This window comes from Mobula birostris, chromosome 24, assembly GCF_030028105.1.
Source record: "Mobula birostris isolate sMobBir1 chromosome 24, sMobBir1.hap1, whole genome shotgun sequence".
NCBI classification, from domain to species: domain Eukaryota; kingdom Metazoa; phylum Chordata; class Chondrichthyes; order Myliobatiformes; family Myliobatidae; genus Mobula; species Mobula birostris.
Genome location: NC_092393.1, coordinates 63,506,847 through 63,533,456, shown reverse-complemented (window position 1 = coordinate 63,533,456; position 26,610 = coordinate 63,506,847). Strand labels below are relative to the sequence as shown.

Sequence of the window (26,610 nt, the reverse complement as noted above, 5' to 3'; positions counted from 1 at the left end):
CTCAAGCAAAATTATGGATGGACCACAGATGCTGGCTTACAAGCAATGCCCTGTTCCCAGAATTAATCAAAAGAGAATCTCCCCTCAGCCTGTTCAATAATCCCAGTCTTTCCAAACTTTACTCACAGCTGCACTTTACCAGTCCTGGCAATATCTTTTCAAATTCCCTCAGTACTCTCTGAAGTGCAGTTGCACTTTCCTGTTAAGTGGTGAAGAGAACTGTACACAAACTCAAGCTGAGATCTGACTAGTGTTGTGTACATCCCCTACTCCTACGGCTCATAAAGGAAAGTATCCCAATGACAAAGTATTTGGTATCTGCCTTACAGCAGGTGATGGTAAAATCAATAGTATTGATAAACAATCACTGTCACCAGAGAAACGGTATTAGACAAATCAATATTGAAGTTTCCTGCCTTGTTCGATTAGATTTCAGCACCTTAAAAGAATTAGCTGCAGATAAGTTAGATGAATTAGTTGTAATCTTCCCTAGAATCTAAAAATCTAGATTCTCTAGATTTCTAAATTAGTAGGATTTGGACTAGTATACAAAAGCAAGGATGTTATACTGAGGCTTTATAACGCACTGGTCAGACCAGATTTGGAGTACTGTGAGTAGTTTTGGGCCCCTAATCTTAAAAAAAGAGATGTGCTGGCATTGGAGAGGGTCCACAGGAGGTTTATGACAAGAATCCTGAGAATGAAAAGGTTAACATATGATGAGCGTTTGATGTCTCCTGCCTGTATTTGCTGGAGTTTAGGAGAATGAGTGTGGGGGGGGGGGAGAAATCTTATTGAAACTTAACGAATATTGAAAGGCCTGGATAAAGTGAATGTCCAGAGAATGTATGGTACAGGCCCTTCAGCCCACAAAGTTGTGCTGATGACTTAACCTACCGTAAGATCAATTTAATCCTCCCATCTCGCATGACCCAATATTTTTCTATCATCTCTTAAATGTCCCGAATGTATCTGCCTCTGCCACCATGCCTGGCAGCGTGTTTCACACACCCACCACTCTCTATTGACATCAGACTTGCATCTGGTGGGTCTAGGACCACACCCTCAGGATACACTGTATGTTATGTGTCTGCATAATGTCACACCTCATTCCACTACTTTCCAAAACCAATTTGGCCAATCTTTCCCTGTAGCTCAAGCCCTCTAGTCCTAGCAATATCCTAGTAAATCTTTTCTGCATTTTTTCCAGTTTAACTAAGTCCTAAAATGGGGTGACCAGAATGTACACAATACTCCAAGTGCGGCCTCACCAATGACCTGACATAATGCCCCTACTCCTGCACTGAATATCTCTTCCTCAAAGGGTGAAGCAGGGAGAGTATCTTACACACGAAGGTAGAGACTTGATAATTAAGTAGGTGAAGAGTTACTCTGAAGAGAGAGCCTGTCCTGGGTTCAGCTGTGAGCACTGAATGGTAAAGGAGGCTCAAGTGGTCTGTGAGAGCTGTTGGGGAGGGTTTAAACTAGTTTGGCGGGGGGGGTGGGAATCAGAATGGGAGTGCGGAGATTAGGGTAGAAGGACAAGGGTATGATGCTATGTGTTCTGAGTTGGTGAGGAAGGACAGGCAGGGGACAAAACATGAATGTAGCCAGTTCGAGGGGTTGAAATGTGTCTATTTCAATGCTAGGAGTATTAGGAATAAAGAGGATAAACTTAGAGCATGGATCAGTACATGGAATGTCGACTGCACAGGGAGAGTCCACTATGTCGGTATGGGTGGAAGTCAGAAATAGGAAGGGATCAATCACTGTGCTGGGAGTAGTCTATCCCAGATAGCCCTCGGGACACCGAGGAGCAGATAAGCAGGCAGATTTTAGAATGGTGAAAGAAATACAGGGTTGTAGTTATGGATGATTTCAACTACCCTCATATTGACTGGCACCTCCTGACTGCAAGGGGTAGGGATATAACCATATAACAATTACAGCACGAAAACAGGCCATCTCGGCCCTTCTAGTCAGTGCTGAACTCTTACACTCACCTAGTTCCACAGACCTGCACTCAGCCCATAACCCTCCATTTCTTTCCTGTCCATATATCTATCCAATTTAACTTTAAACAACAACATCGAACCTGCCTCAACCACTTCTGCTGGAAGCTCGTTCCACACAGCTACCACTCTCTGAGTAAAGAAGTTCCCCCTCATGTTACCCCTAAACTTTTGCCCTTTAACTCTCAACTCACATCCTCTTGTTTGAATCTCCCCCACTCTCAGTGGAAAAAGCCTATCCATGTCAACTCTATCTATCCCTCTCATAATTTTAAACACCTCTATCAAGTCCCCCCTCAACCTTCTACACTCCAAAGAATAAAGACCCAACTTGTTCAACCTTTCTCTGTAACTTAGGAGATGAAACCCAGGTAACATTCTAGTAAATCTTCTCTGTACTCTCTCTATTTTCTTGACATCTTTCCTATAATTCAGTGGCCAGAACTGTATACAATACTCCAAATTTGGCCTTACCAGTGCCTTGTACAATTTCAACATTACATCCCAACTCCTATACTCAATGCTCTGATTAATAAAGGCCAGCATACCAAAAGTTTTCTTCACCACCCTATCCACATGAGATTCCACCTTCAGGGAACTATGCAACATTATTCCTAGATCCCTCTGTTCTACAGGATTCTTCAATGCCCAACCATTTACCATGTATGTCCTATTTTGATTAGTCCTACCAAAATGTAGCACGTCACATTTATCAGCATTAAACTCCATCTGCCATCTTTCAGCCCACTCTTCTAACTCACCTAAATCTCTCTGCAGACTTTGAAAACCTACTTCATTATCCACAACTCCACCTATCTTAATATCATCTGCATACTTACTAATCCAATTTACCACCCCATCATCCAGGTCATTAATGTATATAACAAACAACATTGGACCCAGTACAGATCCCTGAGACACACTGCTAGACACCAGCCTCCAATCTGACAAACAGCTATTCACCACTACTCTCTGGCGTCTCCCATCCAGCCATTGCTGAATCCAGTTTACTACTTCAATATTAATACCTAACGATTGAACCTTCCTAACTAACCTTCCATGTGGAACCTTGTCAAAGGCCTTACTGAAGTCCATATAGGCAACATCCACCGCTTTACGCTCATCAACTTTCCTAGTAACCTTTTCAAAAAATTCAATAAGATTTGTCAAACATGACCTTCCACGCAAATCCATGTTGACTGTTCCTAATCAGACCCTGTCCATCCAGATATTTATATATACCATCTCAAAGAATACTTTCCATCAATTTACCCACCACTGACATCAAACTCACAGGCTGATAATTGCTAGGTTTACTCTTAGAACCCTTTTTAAACAATGGAACAACATGAGCAATATGCCAATCCTCTGGCACCATCCCCGTTTCTAAGGACATTTGAAATATTTCTGTCAGAGCCCCTGCTATTTCCACACTAACGTCCCTCAAGGTCCTAGGGAATATCCTGTCAGGACCCGGAGATATCCACTTTTATATTCCTTAAAAGTGCCAGTATTTCCTCTTCTTTAATCATCATAGTTTCCACAACTACCCTACTTGTTTCCCTTACCTTACACAATTCAATATCCTTCTCCTTAGTGAATACCAAAGAAAAGAAATTGTTCAAAATCTCCCCCATCTCTTTTGGCTCCGCACATAGCCGTCACTCTGATTCTCTAAGGGACCAATTTTATCCCTCACTATCCTTTTGCTATCAATATAACTAGAAACCCTTTGGATTTATTTTCACCTTACATGCCAAAGCATCCTCATATCTTCTTTTAGCTTTTCTACTTTCTTTCTTAAGATTCTTTTTACATTCTTTATATTCCTCGAGCACCTCATTTACTCTAAGTTGCCTATATTTATTGTAGGTCTCTCTCTTTTTCCGAACCAAGTTTCCAATATCCCTTGAAAACCATGGCTCTCTCAAACTCTTAGCCTTTCCTTTCAACCTAACAGGAACATAAATATTCTGTACCCTCAAAATTTCACCTTTAAATGACCTACATTTCTCTATTACATCCTTCCCATAAAACAAATTGTCCCATCCACTCCTTCTAAATACTTCCGCATCTCCTCAAAGTTAGCCATTTTCCAATCAAAAATCTCAACCCTGGGTCCAGTCCTATCCTTCTCCATAATTATATTGAAACTAATGGCATTGTGATCACTGCTATTAGTGCTCCCAACACATACCTCCGTCACATGACCTATCTCATTCCCTAACAGGAGATCCAACACTGCCCCTTCTCTAGTTGGTACCTCTATGTATTGCTGCAAAAAACTATCCTGCACACATTTTACAAACTCCAAACCATGGGGCTGAATCTGTCAGGTGTGTTCGAGAAGGATTCCTGACACAGTATGTGGACCGGCCGACGAGAGGAGAGGCCGTACTGGATCTAGTCCTGGGTAATGAACCTGGTCAGGTGGCAGACCTCTTGGTGGGGGAGCATTTTGGTGAGAGTGACCACAACTCCCTGAGCTTCAGCATCGCTATGGAAAAGGATAAAAACAGATAAAATGGGAAAGTGCTTAACTGGGGAAGGGCTAACTATGAAAGGATGAGGCAGGAACTAGCAAGAGTAAATTGGAAACGGATATTCAAGGGTGAAAGCACAGAAGTAATGTGGAGGAAGTTTAGGGACCATTGTACTGGGTTCAGGACAGGTTTGTCCCACTGAGACAAGGAAAAAATGGTAGGAAAAGGGAACCCTGGCTGATGAAACACATGAGGCAGCCCATCAAGAGGAAGAAGGAAGCATATGTTAGATATAAGAAGCAGGAAGCAGGAGGGGCTCATGAGAAATATAGGGTAGCCAGGAAGGAGCTTAAGAAAGGACTTAGGAGAGCTCGAAGGGGGCATAAGAAGGCATTGGCATGTAGGACTAAGGAGAACCCCAAGATGTTCTATGCGTATGTGAAGAACAGAAGGATGATAAGAATGAAGGTGGGGCTTCTAAAGGATAAAGAAGGCAACACGTTCCTGGAAGCAGAGGAGGTTGGGGAGGTCCTAAATGAATACATTGCTTCAGTATTCACAAATGAAAAGGACCTTGATCAGGGTGAGGTCGAAATAGAACAGGCCTGTGTGCTGGACAATGTGGAGATTAAGGAAGAAGAAGTGTGGGATCTTCTTAAAAGCATCAAGATTGATAAGTCCCCAGGGCTGGACATGATATACCCCAGGTTGCTGTGGGAGGTGAGAGAAGAGATCTCTGTAGCAGTAGCTATGATCTTTGAATTCTCTTTGGCTGCAGGGGAGGTGCCGGAGGATTGGAGAATGGCAGGTGTAGTTCCCTTGCTTAAAAAAGGTACTAGGGAGAATCCTGGGAACTATAGACCAGTGAGTCTTATGTTGGTGGTCTGCAAACTATTGGAAAGGATTCCTAAGGATAGGATTTCTGAGCATTCGGAGAAGTACAGACTACTCAGGGATAGTCATCATGGCTTTGTGAATGGAATATTGTGCCTCACGAACCTAATTGAGTTTTTTGAAGAGGTAACAAAAGAAATTGATGAGGGTAGGGCAGTAGATGTAGTCTACATGGATTTTAGCAAGGCATTTGGCAAGGTCTCCCACGAGAGACTCGTCCAGAAAGTCATGAGGCATGGAATCAGAGGAACCTTGGCTGCTTGGATAAAAAATTGGCTCAGAGGAAGAAAGCAGAGGGTAGTAGTGGAAGGAAAGTATTCTGCCTGGAGGTCGGTGACTAGTGGAGTGCGGCAAGGATCTGTCCTGGGACCCCTGCTCGTTGTGATTTTTATAAATGACCTGGGTGGAGAGGCGGAAGGATGAGTGATTAAGTTTGTGGATGACATGAAGATTGGAGGAGTTGTGGATGGAGCTGTAGGTTGTCGAAGGTTACAAGAGGATATAGACAGGATGCAGAGTTGGGCAGAAAAGTGGTAGATGGAGTTCAATCCGGATAAGTGCGATGTGATGCATTTTGGAAGGACAAACCAGAGGGCTGAGTACAGGGTTAATGGTCGGTTACTTAAGAGTGTGGATGAACAGAGGGACCTTGGGGTTCAAATCCATACATCCCTCAGGGCCGCTGCACAGGTTGATAGGATAGTTAAGAAGGCCTGTGGGGTGCTAGGCTTCATTAATAGGGGGACTGAGTTCAAGAGTAGAGAGGTCATGTTGCAACTCTACATATCTCTGGTGAGACCACACAAGAGTATTGTGTTCAGTTCTGGTCACCTCATTATAGGAAGGACGTGGAAGCTATGGAGAGGGTGCAGAGGAGATTTACCAGGATGCTGCCTGGATTGGAAAACAAGTCTTATGAGGCAAGGTTAGCAGAGCTGGGACTTTTCTCTTTGGAGCATAGAAGGATGAGTGGGGACTTGATAGAGGTCTACAAGATTATGAGAGGAATAGATAGGGTGAATAGCCAGTGCCTGTATCCCAGGGCACGAATAGCAAACACCAGAGGGCATATGTACAAAGTTAAGGGAGGGAAGTTTAGGGGAGACATCAGGAGTAAGTTTTTTACACAGAGGGTTGTGGGTGCCTGGAACGACTTGCCAGGGATGGTGGTGGAGGCTAAAACATTAGGAGTATTTAAGAGCCTCTTGGACAGGCACATGGATGAAAGAAAAATAGAGGGTTACGAGGTAGTGTGGGTTTAGTATTTTTGTTTTAAGGAATATATGGGTCGACAGAACATCGAGGGCCGAAGGTCCTGTACTGTGCTGTAGTATTCTAGTGTCTAGTGGTATCCTCCTGCATCAAATTCATATGTGACCTACAGGGATATAGAATCAAGCCTGAGTGCTGGGATCAAACGGTGCTGCTCTTTCTCAGCCAACATAGATCTGAAGAAGTCATACAATGGCTACAGAAGGAGGAGACTCGCTAGTTCCATTATGGCCTTTTTCCATAACCTTTGTTCTTTTTCTCCAACTCACTCTCAGAGGCATTTGTAGAACCTGGCTTCATTATCTTGAGGCCGTGAAATCCAAATTCCAATTGGAATTGGAACAGAATAGAATAGAACTTTATTGTTATTGCTCAGGACAACAAGATCACACTGCTACTCCAGTCCGTGCAAAACAGATATTTATAATGCATGTGATATAGCTTAATTAAAAAAGAATAATATCCATATTTGCATGCAATAAGTGACTTTGATGGTCTGTACCACTCAAAAGCCATTGGCAAGTTGGGGTGTGGCATTATTCAGCTGCACAACAGCCCTCGGGAAGAAGTTGTTTTTCAGTCTAACTGTCTTGGCTAAGATGTTTCTGCATCTCCTACCAGATAGCAGGCGATTGAGCAGACGGTGTCCAGGATGGCATGATGGGTCTTTAATGATGTTATGAGTGCACCGTAGGCATCGAGAGTTGTGGATTGTCTCCAAGTCCGGTAGTTGAGTCCCAGTGATGTGCAGAGCCGTCCTAATCACCCGCTGGAGTGCTTTGTGATCTGTCTTGCTGCAGCCAGAATAGCATACTGTCATTCCATATGTCAGTACGCTCTCTATCGCACATCGATAAAAGTTGGCCAGCAATTTTTGAGACAGATTAGCTCTCCTTAAGCAGCTCAGGTAGTATATTGCTGTTGTGCTTTTCCTACTCTTGAGGTTGTGTTGATGGACCAAGAGCTCCTCGATGATATTCATCAACAAAAACTTGAAATTACACTATTTCACCATTTCCAGTAAAACAGGGTAACCACCACCACTTCATCATTTATGAATAGCAGGGCTCGCTTGGTACCTCTTGCTTTCCTGAAGTTAATTATCACTACTTTTGTCTTTGTGATGTTGAGTGATAGGTTGTGCTTCCTGCTCCAACAGGACAGACAGCACTTCCACTCTAGATGCAGATTCGTTATTGTTTGTCATTAGGCCAATCACAGCTGCTGTCATCTGCAAATTTGATGATTGAGTATGTAGCATCAGCAGGAATGCGGTCATAGGTGAAGAGGGAGTAGAGAAGAGGGCTCAGTACACAGCCCTGTGTTCAGGGTTGATGGGGGGGTGATGACGTGCGCTCATCTAGCTTCATTGTCTGGGTACGATTAGTGAGCAAGTCCAAGGTCCAGTTATAGATTGTTGTGCTAAGAGCTAGATTGTGGAGCTTGACTATCAGCTTGTTAAAGTCTGAGCTGTAATCAATAAAAGCACCCTTACATAGGCGTCTTTGTGCTTCTGGTGTTCCAAGACAGTATAAAAGGAGATAGAAATGGTGTCTTCAGTTGATCTATTCACCTTGAAGGCAAACTGGTCCAAGGTAACTGGAATTGTGTCCTTGATGTGGGACGTGACAGATCCATGGCTGCGTGGCTAGGAACACCTCCAATGGCATATATAACTTTGCTGATGATACAACCATTGTGAGCAGAATCTCAGGTGGAGACAAAAGGGTGTACAGGAGCGAGATATACTACCTAGTTGAGTGGTGTCATAGCAGCAACCTTGCACTCAATATCAGTGAGATCGAAGAACTGACTGTGGACTTCAGAAAGGGTAGGACGAGGGATCAGGAGTGGAGAGAGTGAGCAATTTCAAGTAGATAGATGTCAATATCTCTGGGGACCTAACTTGGTCCCAACATATCGATTCAGCTATAAAGAAGGCAAGACAGTGACTATACTTCATTAGGAGTTTGAGGAGATTTGGTTTCTTACCTAAAATATTTGAAAACTTCTACAGATGCATCACTGTCTGGTATGAGGGGGCTAGTGCGCAGGATTGAAGTAAACTGTAAAGAGTTGTAAAATTAGTCAGCTCACTGTTACCATCAGGAAAGAGGTACAGAAGCCTGAAGGAACACATTCAGTGATTCAGGATCAGCTGCTTCCCTTCTACCATCTAATTCATAAATGGACATTGAACCTATGAACAGGGGGGAGGGAATCAAATTAAGGAGACTAGGAGGGGGGAGGTTGATGTAGGGGAAAAAGAAGAAAATAATGAAGTTGTTTGCACCATTAGGGATAAACAAAGAGTGGGAGGTGGAGAGTTTCTTAAATGCATCTATTTTAATGCTAGGAGCATTGTAAGAAAGGTGGATGAGCTTAGAGCATGGATTGATACCTGGAAATATGATGATGTAGCTATTAGTGAAACGTGGTTGCAGGAGGGGTGTGATTGGCAATTGCTTCAGGTGTGATAGAATAGGAGGGGCAAGAGGGGGAGGTGTTGCATTGCTTGTCAGAGATTATATCACAGCGGTGCTCTGGCAGGATAGATTAATGGACTCATCTAGGGAGGCTACTTGGGTGGAATTGAGGAATAGGAAAGGTGTAGTGACGCTTATAGGGGTGTATTATAGACCACCTAATGGGAACCGAGAACTGGAGGAGCAGATTTGTAAGGAGGTAACAGATATTTGTAGTAAGCACAAGGTTGTGATTGTGGGAGATTTTAATTTTCCACACATAGACTGGGAAGCCCATACAGTAAAAGGGCTGGATGGTTTGGAGTTTGTAAACTGAGTGCAGGATAGTTTTTTGCAGCAATACATAAAGGTACCAGCTAGAGAAGGGGCAGTGTTGGATCTCCTGTTAGGGAATGAGACAGGGCAGGTGACAGAGGTTTGTGTTGGGGAGCACTTCGGGTCCAGTGATCACAATACAATTAGTTTCAGTGTAATTATGGAGGAGGATAGGACTGGACCTAGGATTGAGATTTTTGATTGGAGAAAGGCTAACTTTGAGGAGATACGAAACGATTTAGAAAGAGTGGATTGGGAAAATTTGTTTTATGGGAAGGATGTAACAGAAAAATGGAGGTCATTTAAAGATGAAATTTTGAGGGTTCAGAATCTTTATGTTCCTGTTAAGTTGAAAGGAAAGTTTAAAAGTTTGAGAGAGCCATGGTTTTCAAGAGATATTAGAAACTTGGTTCAGAAAAAGAGAGGGATCTTCAATAAATATAGGCAGCTTGGAGTTAATGAGGTACTCAAAGAATATAAGTAATGTAAAAAGAATCTTAAGAAAGAAATTAGAAGAGCTAAAAGAAGATACAAGGTTGCTTTGGCAAGTAAGATGAAAATAAATCCAAAGGGTTTCTACAGTTATGTTAGTGGCAAAAGGATAGTGAGGGATAAAATTGGTCCCTTGGAGAATCAGAGTGGACGACTATGTGCGGAGCCAAAAGAGATGGGGGAGATTTTGAACAATTTCTTTTCTTTGGTATTCACTCAGGAGAAGGATATTGAATTGTGTCAGGTAAAGGAAATAAGTAGGGTAGTTATGGAAAGTATGGCAATTAAAGAAGAGGAAGTACTGGCACTTTTAAGGAATATAAAAGTGGATAAGTCTCCAGGTCCGGACAAGATATTCTCTAGGACTTTGTGGGAAGTTAGTGTAGAAGTAGCAGGGGCTCTGACAGAAATATTTCAAATGTCATTAGAAACGGAGATGGTGCCAGAGGATTGGCGTATTGCTCATGTGGTTCCATTGTTTAAAAAGGGTTCTAAGAGTAAACCTAGCAATTATCGGCCTGTGAGTTTGAGGTCAGTGGTGGGTAAATTGATGGAAAGCATTCTTAGAGATGGTATATATAATTTTCTGGATAGACAGGGTCTGATTAGGAACAGTCAACATGGATTTGTGCGTGGAAGGTCATGTTTGACAAATCTTATTGAATTTTTTGATGAGATTACTAAGAAGGTTGACGAGGGTAAAGCGGTCGATGTTGTCCATGGAAGGTTAGTTAGGAAGGTTCAATTGTCAGGCATTAATATTGAAGTAGTAAAATGGATTCAACAGTGGCTAGATGGGAGATGCCAGAGAGTAATGGTGGATAACTGTGTGTCAGATTGGAGGACAGTGTGTAGCAGTGTGCCTCAGGGATCTGTACTGGGTCCAATGTTGTTTGTTATATACATTAATGATCTGGATGATGGGGTGGTAAATTGGATTAGTAAATATGCAGATGATACTAAGATAGGTGGTGTTATGGATAATGAAGTAGGTTTTCAAAGCTTGCAGAGAGATTTAGCCCAGTTAGAAGAGTGGGCTGAAAGATGGCAGATGGAGTTTAATGCTGAAAAATGTGAGGTGCTACATTTTGGTAGAACTAATCAAAATAGGACATACATGGTAAATGGTAGGGCATTGAAGAATGCTTTAGAACAGAGGGATCTAGGAATAATGTTGCATAGTTCCCTGAAGATGGAATCTCATGTGGATAGGGTGGTGAAGAAAGCTTTTGGTTTGCCGGCCTTTATTAATCAGAGCATTGAGTATAGGAGTTGGGATGTAGTGTTGAATTTGTATAAGGCATTGGTAAGGCCAAATCTGGAGTATTGTATACAGTTCTGGTCACCGAATTATAGGAAAGATGTCAATAAAATTGAGAGAGTACAGAGGAGGTTTACTAAAATTTTGCCTGGGTTTCATCTCCTAAGTTACAGAGAAAGGTTGAACAAGTTAGGTCTTTATTCTTTGGAGCGTAGAACGTTGAGGGGGGACTTGATAGAGGTGTTTAAAATTATGAGGGGGATTGATAGAGTTGACGTGAATAGGCTTTTTCCATTGGGAGTGGGGAAGATTCAAACAAGAGGGCATGGGTTGAGAATTAGAGGACAAAAGTTTAGGGGTAACATGAGGGGGAACTTCTTTACTCAGAGAGTGGTAGCTGTGAGGAACGAGCTTCCAGCAGAAGTGGTTGAGGCAGGTTCGATGTTGTCGTTTAAAGTTAAATTGGATAGATATATGGACAGGAAAGGAATGGAGGGTTATGGGCTGATTGCAGGTTGGTGGAACTAGGATAGGGTAAGAGTTCAGCACGGACTATAAGGGCTGAGATGGCCTGTTTCCATGCTGTAATTGTTATATGGTTATATGGTTATATAACACTGCCTCACTACTTTTTTTATTTCTGTTTTTGCACTATTGATTTAACTAACTTAATATACATATACCATACTTACTGTAATTCATTTTTTCTCTATATTTATCATACTTTGTACAGCTGCTGGTAATATTAAACATGACTCTGATTCTTTCCAAGCACTTAGGTTGGCTGCTTTTCTGAGGAAGCAAGTGTGGACAAAATCCACAAAGCAAAGCCTGGTTTTCATGATGGGCTGAGCTGTGTCCTTAACTCTCTGTAACATCTTGTGGCCTTGAGCAGAGCAGTTGTCATATAAAACTGCGATGCATCAGAATAGGATGATTTCTATGATGTATCTGTAAAAGCTGGTGAGGGTCAACAGGGCCATGTTTAATTTCCTTAGCCCTCTGAAGAATTTGAGGCACTGATATGCTTTCTTGGTCAAAGCATCTCCATGGATAGACCAGGAAAAGGTTTTGGTGATGTTCACACACTGGAACTTGAAGCTCTCAACCCAAGTTCTCTACCTCCTTTCAGTACTATGTTTTGTCATTATTTGAGATACAACCCACTACAGTGATGTCATCTGCAATCTGGCCACACAGTGGTGAGTCTGTTGAGAGCAAAGTGGGGGCTCAGGATGGTTTGTGGGTTACCAGTGCTGGGGATAATCGTTGCAGAGGTGTTGCTGCTAATGCTTACTGATAGCGGCCTGTTGGTCAGGAAGTCAAGGATCAAGTTGAAAAGGAAGTTTCTGAGTCCTAGATCTAGGAATTTAGAGATGAGTTTGTTTGGAATTATGATATTGATATAGTCAATGAATAGTATTGTGATGTAGGTGTCTTTGTTATCCAGATGCTCCAGAGGTTAGTGGAGGGCCAGGGAGATGGTGTCTTTCATGGATGTGTTTCAGCTGTAGGTGAATTGCAGTGTGTCAAGGTGTCTGGGAGACTGGTTTTACTGTGTGCCATAATCAGACTCTCAAAGCAATTCATGGTGGTGCTTGATAGACCTGGACAATGACGATGTATATTGTATCTTTTTTAAAATATTCTCATGGCTTCAACTTAAGTATTCAGTTCATATCTGGTCATGAAGATATGGGGAGGATGTAGAGACCATAAGGTGTAAGCACAGAATTAGGCCATATGGCCCATTGGGTTTGCTCTGCCATTTCATCATGGCTGATCCAATTTTCCTCTCAGCTCCAATCTCCTGCCTTCTCTCTGTTTCCCTTCAGGCTCTGACCAATCAAGTATTTATCAACCTCTGCTTTAAATATACATGAAGACTAGACCTCCACGGCTGCCTGTGGCAAAAGAATTTCACAGGTTCATCGTTTTCCCACTGAAGAAATTCCTCCCTATCTCTGTTCTAAAAGGATGCTCCTCTATTCTCAGGCCATGTCCTCTAGTCTTAAACTCTCCCACCATAGGAAGTATCCTCTCCTCATCCACTCTATCAAGGCCTTTCACTGTTCGATAGGTTTCAATGAGGTCACCCTTCATTCTTTTGAATTCCAGTGAATACAGGCCAAGAACCATCAAACAGTCTTCATATGACAAGCCATTCAATCCTGGAATCGTTCATGTGAACCTCCTTTGAACCCTCTCCAGTTTCAGCACATCCTATCTAAGATAAGGTGCCCAAAACTGCTCAGAATACTCCAAGCAAGGAGTCACCAGTGCTTTATAAAGTCTCAACATTACATCTTTGTTTTTATATTCAAGTCCTCTTGAAATGAATGCTAACATCGCATTTGCCTTCCTCACCACAGACTCAACCTGCAAATTAATCTTCAGGGAATCCTGCACAAGTACTCCCAAGTCTCATTGCTCCTCAGAGTTTTGTATTTTCTCTCCGCTTAGAAAATAGTCAACTCTTTCATTTCTTCTACCAAAGTGCATGATCATACACTTCCCGTCACTGTATTCCATCTGCCATTTCTTTGCCCATTTTCCTAATCTGTCTAGGTCCTTTTGCAGTTTCTCTACTTCCTCAAAACTCCCTGCTCCTCCACCTATCTTCATGTCATCTGCAAACTTTGCAATAAAACCTTCAATTCTATCATCCAAAACACTAACATATAATGTAAAAAGAATCGGTCCCAACACTACTAGTCATCAGTAGCCAACCAGGAAATATTTCCTTTGTTCTCGCTCTTTGCCTCCTGCCAATCAGCCACTGCTTTAACCATGGTAAAAGATTTCCTGTATTACCATGGGTATGTAGCTTGTTAAGCTACAAGGTGCCTCATGTCTGGCAGCTTGTCAAAAACCTTCTGAAAATCCAAATATACATCAAACAATTCTCCTTTGTTTATCCTGCTTGTTATTTCTTCAAAGATTTCCACAGACTTGTCAGGCAAGATTTTTCCTTGAGGAAACTGTACCGACTAAGGCCTATTTTATCAGGTGCCTCCAAGTACCCTGAGACCTCATCCTTAATAATTGACTCCAACATCTTCCCAATCACTGAAGTCGGATTAACAAGTCTATAGTTTCCTTTCTTCTGCCTCTCTCCCTTAGAGTGACATTTGCATTTTCCCAGTCTTCTGGAACTATTCCAGAATCCGGTGACTCTTGAAAGATCATTACTAATGCCTCCACAATCTCTTCAGCCACCTCTTTCAGAGCCCTGGAGTGTACACCATCTGGTCCAGTTTCCCAAGCACCTTCTCTCTAATGATGGTAACTTCACACACTTCATGAGCCCTGATATCGGGAACTTCCACCATATTGCAAATGTCTTCCACAGTGAAGACTGATGCAAAATACTTATTCAATTTGTCCACCATTTCCTTGGCCCCATTACTACCACTCCAGCATCTTCTCCAGTGGTCCGATAACCACTCTTGCCTCTCCTTTACACTTTATGTATTTGAAGAAACTTATGGTAACTTTAATATTATTGCTAGCTTATTTACATATTCCATCTTTACCTTAATGACTTTTTAAGTTGACTTCTGTTGCTTTTTAAAAGGTTTCCAATCCTCTAACTTCCAACTAATTTTTGCTCTATTATATGCCCTTTCTTTGGCTTTTATGTTGGCTTTGACTTCTCTTATTAGCCACAATTATGTCGTTTTGCCTTTAGAATACTTTCAAAAAAGTGCTGGTGAACGCAGCAGGCCAGGCAGCATCTATAGGAAGAGATACGGTCGACGTTTTGGGCCGAGGTGCTTCGTCAGGACTAACTGGAGGAAGAGATAGTAACAGATTTGAAAGTGGGAGGGGGAGGGGGAGATCCAAAATGATAGGAGAAGACAGGAGGAGGAGGGATGGAGCCAAGATCTGGAAAGTTGATTGGCAAAAGCAATACAAGGCTGGAGAAGGGAGAGGATCATGGGACGGGAGGCCAAGGGAGAAAGAAAGGGGGAAGGGGGGAAAGCCCAGAGGATGGGCAAGGAGTTACAGTGAGAGGGACAGAGGGAGAAAAAAGAGAGAAAAAAGGGGAAAAATAAAAATAAAAAAATAAAAAAATAAATAAGGGATGGGGCACGAAGGGGAGGTGGGGCAGTAATGGAAGTTAGAGAAGTCAATGTTCATGCCATCCCTTATTTATTTATTTTCCCCTTTTTTTCTCTCTTTTTTCTCCCTCTGTCCCTCTCACTATAACTCCTTGCCCACAGGTGATCCAGTTTCCTCCCAAGGTCCAAAGACTGGTAGACTGGTAGGTTAATTGGTCATTGTAAATTGTCCCATGATTAGGCTAGGGTTAAGTGCGGGGTTCCTGGGAAGCATGGCTTGAAGAGCCAGAAAAGCCTATTCCATTCTGTATCTCAATAAAAAAATTAATAATGACATGAGGAATAAGTTGCAAACTCTTCAATATATTGCAGGGTGACTTACAAATTGCTCAGGCTATGAACAGTTGTCAGGACCAGAACCCTGTTGTAACCTGGGAGGACTTGTACAATGATTTTTGCACACTCATCACTTTATTATGGCATAATTTTTGAACAACATCTTTATTCAATATGATCTCCCCTCATTCTTTCCTACAAAACACAATACCCCTATAAATTTCATCTCATTCCCATTCTGTCAGCTTGCTTGTATCCAACTAACAGCACTGTAGTTCACACTACTAAGTTTCAAGTCATCTGGAAGTTTGAAAATGCCGGTTTCTAAAGCAAAGACCCCGATATCAATCCTTGTGTAATGCCACAAGTGGATTGGAGGGGGATACTGGTGAGGATGACGGTAGAAAAGAGGTGGCTGGAATTTCTGGAAATAGTTCACAAGGCGCAGGATAGGTATGTCCAACAGAAGAAGAAATTCTCAAATGGCAGGGGGAAGCAGCTGTGGCTGACAAGGGAAGTTAAGGACTGCATAAAAGCCGAGGAAAAGGCATATAAAGTAGCAAAAGTGAATGGGAAGTTGGATAATTGGGAAGCTTTTAAAATCCAACAAAAGGCAATTAATAAAAGCTATCAGAAGAGAAAATGTGAAATATGAAAACAAACCAGTCGATAGTATAAAGCAAGGAACTACAATTTTTTCAGTTATATGAAGAATAGAAGGGAGGTGAGTGTTGATATTGGACCATTGGAAAATGATGCTGGTGAGGTAGTAATGGGGGACAAAGAAATAACAGATGAACTTAATAAGTACTTTGCTTCAGTCTTTACTGTGGAAGACACGAGCAGTGTGCCAGAGGTCTGTGAGAGTCAGGCAGTAGAAGTGCCATTGCTATTAGAAAGGAAAAATTGCTAGGCAAACACAAAGGTCTTAAGGTGGATAAATCACCTGGACCAGATGGACTACATCCCAGAGTCCTGAACATAGAACATAGAAATCAACAGCACATTACTTCGGCCCACAATGTCATACCAACCATGTAACCTACTCTAAAAACTGCCTAAAATCACCCTACCGCATAGCTTTTCAAAAGCTCCAGCACGTCCTCTTTCTTAATGTCTATATGCTCAAGTGTTTCAGTCCGCTGCAAATCATCCTCACAATTGCCAAGGTCCTTTTCCCCGGTGAATACTGAAGCAAAGTATTCATTAAGTACCTCAGCTACCTCCTCTGACTCCATGCCCATGTATCCACTATCGCACCTGATTGGTCCTATTCTCATGTGGTTCATCCTCTTGCCTTACACATACTTGTAGAATGCCTTGAGATTTTCCTTAATCCTGCTCGCCAAGGCCTTCTCAAGGCCCCTTCTAGCTCTCCTAATTTCATTCTTCAGTTCTTTCCTGGCAACCTTGTAATTTTCTAGAACTCTATCAGTACCTAGTTTCTCGAACATTTCATAAGATCTTTTTCTTCTTAACTAGATTTTTCACATCCTTTGTCCACCATGGTTCTTTTATCCTACCATCCCTTTCCCACCTCAATGGAACATACCTATGCAGAATGCCATGCAAATGTTCCCCGAACATTTGCCAGATTTTGCTGTACATTTCCCTGAGAACATCTGCTTCCAAGTTCCTGCCTAATAGCATCATACTTCCCCTATACCAATTAAATGTTTTCCCAAATTGTCTGTTCCTATCCCTCTCTAGTGCTATGGTAAAGGAGATAGAGTTGTGATCACTATCTCCAAAATGCTCTCCCACCAAGATCTGACAATGGGTTCATTTCTCAAAAAACAGTTCAAGTACAGCCTCTCCTCTAGTTGACTTATCTACATATTGTGTCAGGAAACTTTCCTGAACACACCTAACAAACTCCACCCCATCTAAACCCCATGTTCTAAGGAGATGACAGTCAATGTTGGGAAAGTTAAAATCTCCCATCACAACAACCCTAATATTATTGAACCATTCCAGAATCTGCCTCCCCATCTGCTACTTGATGTCCCTGTTACTATTGAGGGCTTTATAAAAAAAACACCCGGTAGAGTTATTGCCCCCTTTCTGTTTATGACTTTCATCCTCACTGACTCAGTAGATAATCCATGACTTCCTCCTTTTCTGCAGCTGTGACACTATCGCTGATTAGCAATGCCACGCCCGCACCTCTTTTGCCTCCCTCCCTGTTCGTTTTGAAACATCTAAAGCCTGGCACACTCAGCAGCCATTCCTGCCCCTGAGACATCCAAGTCTCTGGAATAGTCACAACATCATAGATCCACGTATTGATCCACACTCTAAGTTGTGTTGGGCACGTGGCCAAGTGGCTAAAGCGATCGTCTAGTGATCTGAAGGTCGCTAGTTCGAGCCTCATCTGTGGCAGCGTGTTTGTGTACTTGAGCAAGGCACTTAACCACACATTGCTCTAGTCTGTGTGAGGACTGGTTCCCCACACAGACTTCCAATCTGCGCCTTGTAAGGCATGAAAATGCCCGACGCAGGCCTCTCATGGTCTGAGTCAACGTTCCCTCCCCCCTAAGTTCATCCGCCTTGTTTATGATGCTCCTTGCTGAAGTGATAATGGATGATCATGATCTTTCAAGAATCACTTGATGGTGGCATGGTCCTAGAGGACTGGAAGCCAAAAGAGAGGAAATTATAGACCAGTCTGGCTAAACTCAGTGGATGGGAAAGTGTTGGAGTCTATTATTAGGGACGAAGTTTCAGAGTACTTGGGGACTAATGATAAAATAAGTCAAAGTCAGCATGATGTCTATAAAGGGAAATATTGCCTTACAAATCTGTTGGAATTCTTCAAAGAAGTAACAAGCAGGGTGGACAAAGGAGAAGCAGTGGTGTCATTTACTTAGATTTTCAGAAGGTATTTGGTAAGGTGTCACACATGAGGCTGCTTAACAAGGTGAAATCCTATGGTGTTACAGGAAAGATACTGGCATGGATAGAAGAATAGCTGACAGGCAGGAGGCAGCAAGTGGGAATAATTGAGCCTTTTTACGTTGGCTGCTGGTTATGAGTGGTGTTCCTCAGGGGTCAGTATTGGGATCGCTACTTCTCACATTGGTTGTCAATGATTTAGATGATGGAGTTGATGACTTTGTGGCAAAGTTTGCAGATGATACGAAGATAGGTGAAGCAATAGGTAGTGCTGAGGAAGCAATGCGATTGTAGCAGGACTTAGACAAATTGGAAGAATGGGCAAAAAAATGACAGTGTTGGGAAATGTATGATAATGCGTTTTGGTAAAGGAAATTATAGTGCAGACTATTATCCAAATGGGGAGAAAATTCAAACATCAGAGGTGCAAAGGGACTTAGGAGTCCTCATGCAAGACTCCCAGATGGTTAATTCACAGGTTGAGTCTGTGGTAAAGAAGTCAACTGCAATGTTGGCATTTATTTCAAGGAGAATATAAAAACATGGAGATAATGCTGAAGCAGTATAAGACAGTAGTCGGGCTGCACGGACTATTGTTAACAGTTCTGGGCCCCTTATCTCAGAAAGGATATGTTGAGAGAGTCCAGAGGAAGTTTACAAGGATGATTCTGGAAATGAAGAGGTTAACATATGTGGAGCATTTAGCAGCTTTGAAACTATACACACTGGAATTTAGAAGAATACGTGGGGATCTCATTGAAACCTTTGATAAGGTCCCACATAGGCGGTTAGTGGGCAAAATTAGAGCACAAGGTATTGGGGGTAGGGTACTGACATGGATAGAAAATTGGTCGGCAGACAGGAAATAAAGAGTAGGGATTAACAGGTCCTTTTCAGAATGGCAGGCAGTGCCTATTGGGGTACCGCAAGGCTCGGTGCTGGGACCGCAGCTATTTACAATATATATTAATGATTTAGATGAAGGAATTAAAAGTAACATTAGCAAATTTGCAGATGACACAAAGCTGGGTGACGGTGTGAAATGTGAGGAGGATGTTATGAGAATGCAGGGTGACTTGGACAGAGTAGGTGAGTGGACAGATGCAGTTTAATGTGGATAAATGTGAGGTTATCCACTTTGGTGGCAAGAACAGGAAGGCAGATTACTATCTGAATGGTGTCAAGTTAGGAAAAGGAGAAGTACAACGCAATCTGGGTGTCCTTGTTCATCAGTCACTGAAAGTATACAGGTACAGCAGGCAGTGAAGAAAGCTAATGGCATGTTGGCCTTCATAACAAGGGGAGTTGAGTATAGGAGCAAAGAGATCCTTCTGCAGTTGTACAAGGCCCTGTTGAGACCCCACCTGGAGTATTGTGTGCAGTTTTGGTCTCCAAATTTGAGGAAGGACATTCTTGCTATGGAGGTAGTGCAGTGTAGGTTCACTGGGTTAATTCCAGGGATGGTAGGAATGTCATATGTTGAAGGATTGGAGCGAATGGGCTTGTATACACTGGAATTTAGAAGGATGAGAGGGGATCTGATTGAAACATATAAGATTATTAAGGGATCGGACACGCTAGAGGCAGGAAACATGTTCCCGATGTTGGGGGAGAACCAGAGCCCACAGTTTAAGAATAAGGGGTAGACCATTTAGAATGGAGTTGAGGAAAAACTTTTTCACACAGAGGGTTGTGGATCTGTGGAATACTCTGCCTCAGAAGGCTGTGGAGGCCAATTCTCTGGATTCTTTCAAGAAAGAGTTAGATAGAGCTCTTAAAGATAGCAGAGTCAAGGGATATGAGGAGAAGGCAGGAACAGGGTACTGGTTGTGGATGATCAGCCGTGATCACAGTGAATGGCGGTGCTGGCTCAAAGGGCCTAATGGCCTGCTCCTATTGTCTATTGAAACCTACTGACTGTTTAAAAGATTAGATGCAGTGGATCTGGAGAGGATGTTTCCTATGGTGAGGGTATTCAGACCTAGAGGGCACAGCCTCAAAATCGAGGGCAACCTTTTAGAACAGAAGGAGGAATATTTTAGCCAAAGAGTAACCTGTGGAATACCCTGTTACAGACTGCGGTGGAGGCCAAGTCCATGTGTATCTTTAAAGCGGAAGTTGATAGATTCCTGATTGGTCAGGACATCAAGAGTGTGGGATCTAGGATCCGCCATGATGAAATGGCAATGAGAGTCGAGGGACTGAATGGCCCAATTCTGTTCTTGTGTCTTATTGCCACTGTTCAGTCAGAAGCAGTTAATCACCATTACTCAGACCATGGTGTTCGTCCCTGCACTGTGTTTCCTGGCACATCATTAAAAGTGAGAGGCTGAATGGATACTGCTGAATCCTAAACGAGAGATCTTGATAAAGGGGCTGCTTTCTATGGAGGCTGCCTGGCCTGCAGAGGCGCTCCAACATTTTGAGCGAGTCACCCTACAGTGCTCGTGCTCGTGCCCGCGCCCGCAACCGTGCACACCACAGCAGTGCAGTCGCACGTGGTCTAGAAAGGAGGCGGAGCCTGCGACAAGGCGGAGCTCCTATTAGGCGGAGCCCTCTGCCGACACATCCTCCTGTTATTATCCACGTTAGCCTATCCCATTTCAACGTGACCAGTCGTTAAACATTTTGATTGGTCAGCAGTGGCGTCCGGGACGACGTCCCATGACATCACTATGCGTCTACGTAAAGCGGCGGCGACTGAGCGGCCCGGCTTCTGGGTGCAGCGGTGATGGATGCGGATGCAGGTTGTGCGGCTGCCGCTGCTCCGGCTCCGGCTCCGGCTCCGGCTCCGGCTCCGGCTCCGGCTCCGGCTCCGGCTGCCGAGACGCCAGTACTCTCCGCAGCGTCCCCCGCGCAGTCCCCAGCTCCGGGCAACCAGCGCCTCCTGTTCGTCGATGACTTGGTGTCTGGCACCTACAAGGGGGCCTTGCGGCATGGCATCGTCGGCCTGATTCACGGCGAGGTGAGCAGTGGCGAGAGCTCGGACACGGACGAGGAGGGAACTGGCCGCGAGCGGCCGCTCAAGAAGGGCTACGTGCGGGTGCAGTGGTACCCGGAGGGAGGCAAGCAGGACGTGAAGGAAGTCAAGGTGCGTTGATAACGGGTGTGGGCGGGTGGGCCAGAGGGAGGGGCTGGCGCTCGGTGTTGCAGTGCCTAGCCCACGAGGTGTTCCTGCAGACGCTCGGCCGAGAGTACCCTGAAGCCTAGAATCTGAGTGTGGTGGTACAGAAGCAGAATTTTAGCTCATCTAGTTGATGCCGCTGTCAGATTGGGCCGCGATTGAATTTCCTCTTTACGATGAGTGGGCATAAATATGGGTGAACGAGGTAACCTCAGTGGTGAGCATTACTTATGCCGTTAAAGGTTATGACATTGCTCAATGAAGAAATATAGCTGCGTGCCTTTCAGATCATTTTGTAAATCGGGGACTGTTAGGGATAAACAGTAACTGCTAGTATTGATAGGGAAGCCCATGTCCTCTGAGAATAGAAAGCAGAAACTTGAGTTTTTGAAGGCAGTATTTTTTTTAGAATAATGGGCATGGTGCCACTGGATATGATGCAGTTTGTGCATCAGCTTGTTTGTGTTGTTGGTCCTCATGCTGTTTGTCTAAGAGACTTTTGTTAAATTTATGCTTCTCGAAGTATTTTTTTATGTCGTCATTTGGGCTAATACATTCTAGTCTGTGAGATGAATAGATTGGGTTACCTCATTGCAGTGAAATTGAAAGGTGAATGCAGAACTATGCAAGAAGTCCAGGTATGACCCATGGAAGGCTATCTTAAGACAAAAAAACAATTCCGATTAAGATTAGAGACAGAATCGGATGCATGTCAGCTTGGCCATTATTTTCTACAAAGCGAAACCTGACATGATGCTTCATTCCCAGATGAGCTAAACATCTTTTATGCATGCTTTGAAATGGAGAGCAAAACTACATGTTTGCAAATCCTTACAGCTTCTGGTGACTCTGTGATCTGTCTTGGAGGCTGACAGTATTTTTCAAGGGGTGAGCCCTTGCAACAGGCCTTGATGGTGAAGGTGGTAGGCCAACCAACTGGCTGGAGTGTTCAAGGGCATCGTCAATCTCACTGCTGTAGTCGGTTACCCAGCTGCTTCAAAAGGGTGACAATCATATCGGTGCCCAAGAAGAGCAGGGTGACTGTTGCACCCACTTCTGCTATGATGAAGTGCTTTGAGAGGTTGGTCCTGGCTAGAATCGACTCTGAGCAAGGACCTGAACCTGCTGCAATTAGCCTATTGCCACAAAAGGTCTACAGCAGATGCAATCTCATTGACTCTCCACTCAGCCTTTGATTACCTGGACAATACAAATACTTACGTCATTATGCTGTTTATTGTCTACTGCTCAGTGTTTAACACAATCATTCCTACAGGTCTGATCGAAAAGCTCTGAAGCCTGGGCCCTCTGTACCTCCCTCTGCAACTGAATCCTTGACCTCACCGGGAGACAAACAGCCTGTGGATTGGCAGTAACATCTCCACCTAGCTGATAATCAACACTGGCACACCTCAAGGATGTCTGCTTAACCCATTGTTCTACTCTCTCTCTACACCCATGACTGTGTGGCTAGGCACAACTCAAATGCTATTGATAAATTTGCTGATGACACAACTATTGACAGAATTTAAGATGGTGATGAGAAGGCGTACAGGAGTGAGTGCTTTACAGCAGCAACCTTCCATTCAATGTCAGTAAAATTGATTGTGGACTTCAGGAAGGGGTAGTCGAGAGGACTCTCACCAGTCCTCATCAAGGGACCTGCAGTGGAAAGGGTGGGAAGTTTCAAGTTCCTAGGTGTCAACATCTCTGAAGATCTATCCTATGCTCAACATATTGATACAGTTACAAAGAAGGCACAACAGCAGCTATATTTCATTAGGAATTTGAGGAGACTTAATATGTAACCAAAGAGACTCTCAGATTTCTACAAATGTACTGCGGAGAGCATTCTAGCTGATTGCATCACAGCCTGGTATGGAGAGGCCAGTGCACAGGATCAGAATTATAAACTCAGCCAGTTCCATCATGGGTGCTAGCCTCCCCAGCGTCCAGGGCATGTTCAAAAGGTGATGCCTCAAAAAGACGGCATCCATCTTTAAAGACCCCCATCCCTCCAACCAGGACATGCCTCCTTCTCATTGCTGCCATCAAGGAAGGACGTACAGGAGGCTGAAGTCACACACTCAGTTCAGGAACAGCTTCTTCCCCTGCACCATCAGATTTCTGAATGGACAATACACCCATGAACACAACCTCACTATTTTCCTTCTCTTTTTGCACTAATTTAATTTATATTTCTTTTTGTGCTTATTGTAATTCATAGTTTTATTGCAATGTATTGTTGCTGCAAAACAAGTTTCACGACTAACGCCAGTGATATTAAACCTGATTCAGATTATGTGAGGATTTTGGGCTTGGAATTTGCACTAAATAGGCAAGTTGATAGTCCCCATTAAGACTAATGCTACTGGCAATGCACACATGGTGTCACCTGTACAGTACAACCCAGTGCAACCTTCAGTTTACGCAAAGATAAGTGCTAATCTTTGCATCAAGTAATTTGCTGACATTGGAAGACTTCTTTCTCTCCACTCCAATTAGTAATGAAATATGTCGCCTACCTTGTTTTGAGAGTTTGATAAAATAGTACAAAAGTCTGACAAAACAAGACTGTTAGCTCTAATTCTGTTTCCCCATCCTTGTTTCCTTTCAATTGCAAGTCCAGACCGGCAAGGCTAGATTCCTTCCCAAGACATTGGATGAACCAGTTAGGATTCTGCAAGTACACTGCTTATCGATTCAATTTCCAGATTTAAATAAAATCATAATCTCAATTTCTATGGTGGGATTTGGACATCCAATATCTGGATGTTTAGTCTAGGCCTTTGGATCACCCGTCTCTTTGCATCTCCAGTCTTGCAAGTTGCTGATTAGGTTTTTAATTTTTTTTTAATTTTTAAAAAAGTATTTCACAACCTTTGTCTAAATTTAGCTGCTGTGTCCGTCTTATTTCGTTTATTCTGGTTCGAAGTTGGCATCAGTAAAATAACTTCAGTACGTAAATGTGTATGGGCATCAGAGCATCCACATTTGTGGCTTTACGATAATCATAATTGCACATTCTCATTAATGATAACTTCATTAACAAAATCTGAAGGATATAAATTCTGAAGCGGTATACGTATTTGTGGTTTGTTGAATGCAGATTGACAAAGCGGTTAAAGTTTACATGCTGCACTTTGTATACATGTGTGAACAAATGGTTCATAAACTTTGAGTGTTCAGCTGCAACTTGCATGGTGTACGTTTGTAACAATGCAAATATGGAGCTGAAAGTTCAGAGATGTTCAGTAAAATGGTTCTGGGCTGATGCCCTTAGATGTGTGAATAGACTGGCAAAGCGGAGTTATTGAAACAGGCTTGAATTAAAATCATGAGCCGTAAACATTGGATAAAAATTGTTCTCATCAGCCAGATTAAGGACTGAGGGCACAAAATAAAAATTGAGCAAATAAGCAAAAGGAAGGATTTATTTTTTCAAAAGGTGTTTGGGCTGTGGTATATATTTGCCAGGTGTAGCAGTGGAGACCGATTCAGTTGTTCAGAAGCATACTAGTTAAGTCTGAAAGGATAGTTTGTGCAGAGGCATGGAGAATGAGGATAGATGGATTGGTCTTGTACACGAGTCAGTTCGGACTCAATGGGCTGAATAGCCTCTTTCCGTGCTGTAACCATTCTTAGGTCTTTGCACTCTTGATCAGATTTCTGTACCATTGTTACTGATCTATTTGTGCTGCTTAATATTTTTTATCATGAGTGCCCTTGTTTAATAGTACTTTTTGAAGGCATCTTGCAAAATGTTTTCTGAAAACTGCAACATCGAACTCCTCCAAATGGTATTACCTATGTTGGGGAATTTGGTATCCTTGCAGATAGCTGGTGTTTCTCATACCTTTATATTATTTCTCATAGAATTGCTCTAGGAATTGGTTAGTTTCTTTATTCTTTATATGATGTGTTGTCCTTTTGCATATTTCTCATACCCTTGGGAAATCTGAGAACTCTGCAATAGATACCATCTGATTGTGCAGATTTCCCACATAAACATAAGAATCTAGCAGCATAAGAAACATCAAGACTCCAATAAAATAACAGACGTGTCTCATTGGAAGCCTGGTCCTCAACACCAGCTCCATTGCTAAGAAAGCTCAGCAGCATCTCTACTTTCTGCGAAGACTGAGAAAAATCCATCTCCCACCCCTCTTCCTCACCACGTTCTACAGAGAATGTATTGAGAGCATCCTGAGCAGCTGCATCACTGCCTGGTTCGGGAATTGCACTGTCTCTGATCACAAGACCCTGCAGCGGATAGTGAGGCCAGCTGAGAAGATCATCGGGGTCTCTCTTCCTGCCATTACAGACATTTACTCCACAAGCTGCACCCGTAAAGCCAACAGCATTGTGAAGAACCCCACGCACCCCTCATACAAACTTTTCTCCCTCCTGCCATCTGGCAAAAGGTACCGAAGCATTCGGGCTCTCACGACCAGACTGTGCAACAGTTTCTTCCCCCAAGCCATCAGACTCCTTAATACACAGGGTCTAGACTGACATCTACTCATTTATTATTGTATTGTAATTTGTCCACTACTGTGCCTGTTGTCTTGTTTATTATTTATTGTACTGCCCTGCACCGTTTTGAGCACTTTATGTAGTCCTGTGTGGGTCTGTAGTCTAGTGTAGTTTTGTGATGTTTTACGTAGTCTAGTGTAGCCTTGTGCTGTCTTACATAGTCTAGTGTAGTTTTGTGTTGTTTCATGTAGCACCAGGGTCCTGGAGGGTTGTTGTTTCTTTTTTACTGTGTACTGTACCAGCAGTTTATGGTCGAAATGACAATAAAAAAGTGACTTGACTTATAAAACTATTTCCTTTTGTTTTGAATGCCAGTGTAATGTGGCATTTAATCTTGATTTTAATTTGATTTTAATATTCTAGTGTTTGATGTACTACTGGCATTGTCACCCAGTGATTCTATTTTCTGATGATCAGTGTTGATTACAACATTTGAAATT

At 42.9% G+C, this 26,610-nt stretch overlaps 1 protein-coding gene across 3 annotated transcripts in view; it reads left to right on the top strand.

Moving 5' to 3' along the window:
* Positions 1-26,610, top strand: part of ube2o (ubiquitin conjugating enzyme E2 O) — a 156,658-nt gene that overhangs the window by 3,382 nt on the left and 126,666 nt on the right. For 2 of the 3 annotated variants that reach the window (XM_072242693.1, XM_072242692.1), the window contains exon 1: positions 21,201-21,601. The exons of the other annotated variant lie outside the window; for it this stretch is intronic. In XM_072242693.1, the coding sequence (XP_072098794.1) occupies positions 21,242-21,601 (360 nt within the window). In that variant the 5' untranslated portion in view covers positions 21,201-21,241. Of the gene's footprint in view, positions 1-21,200; positions 21,602-26,610 lie in introns of those variants that run through there. 3 annotated transcript variants of the gene reach the window in all.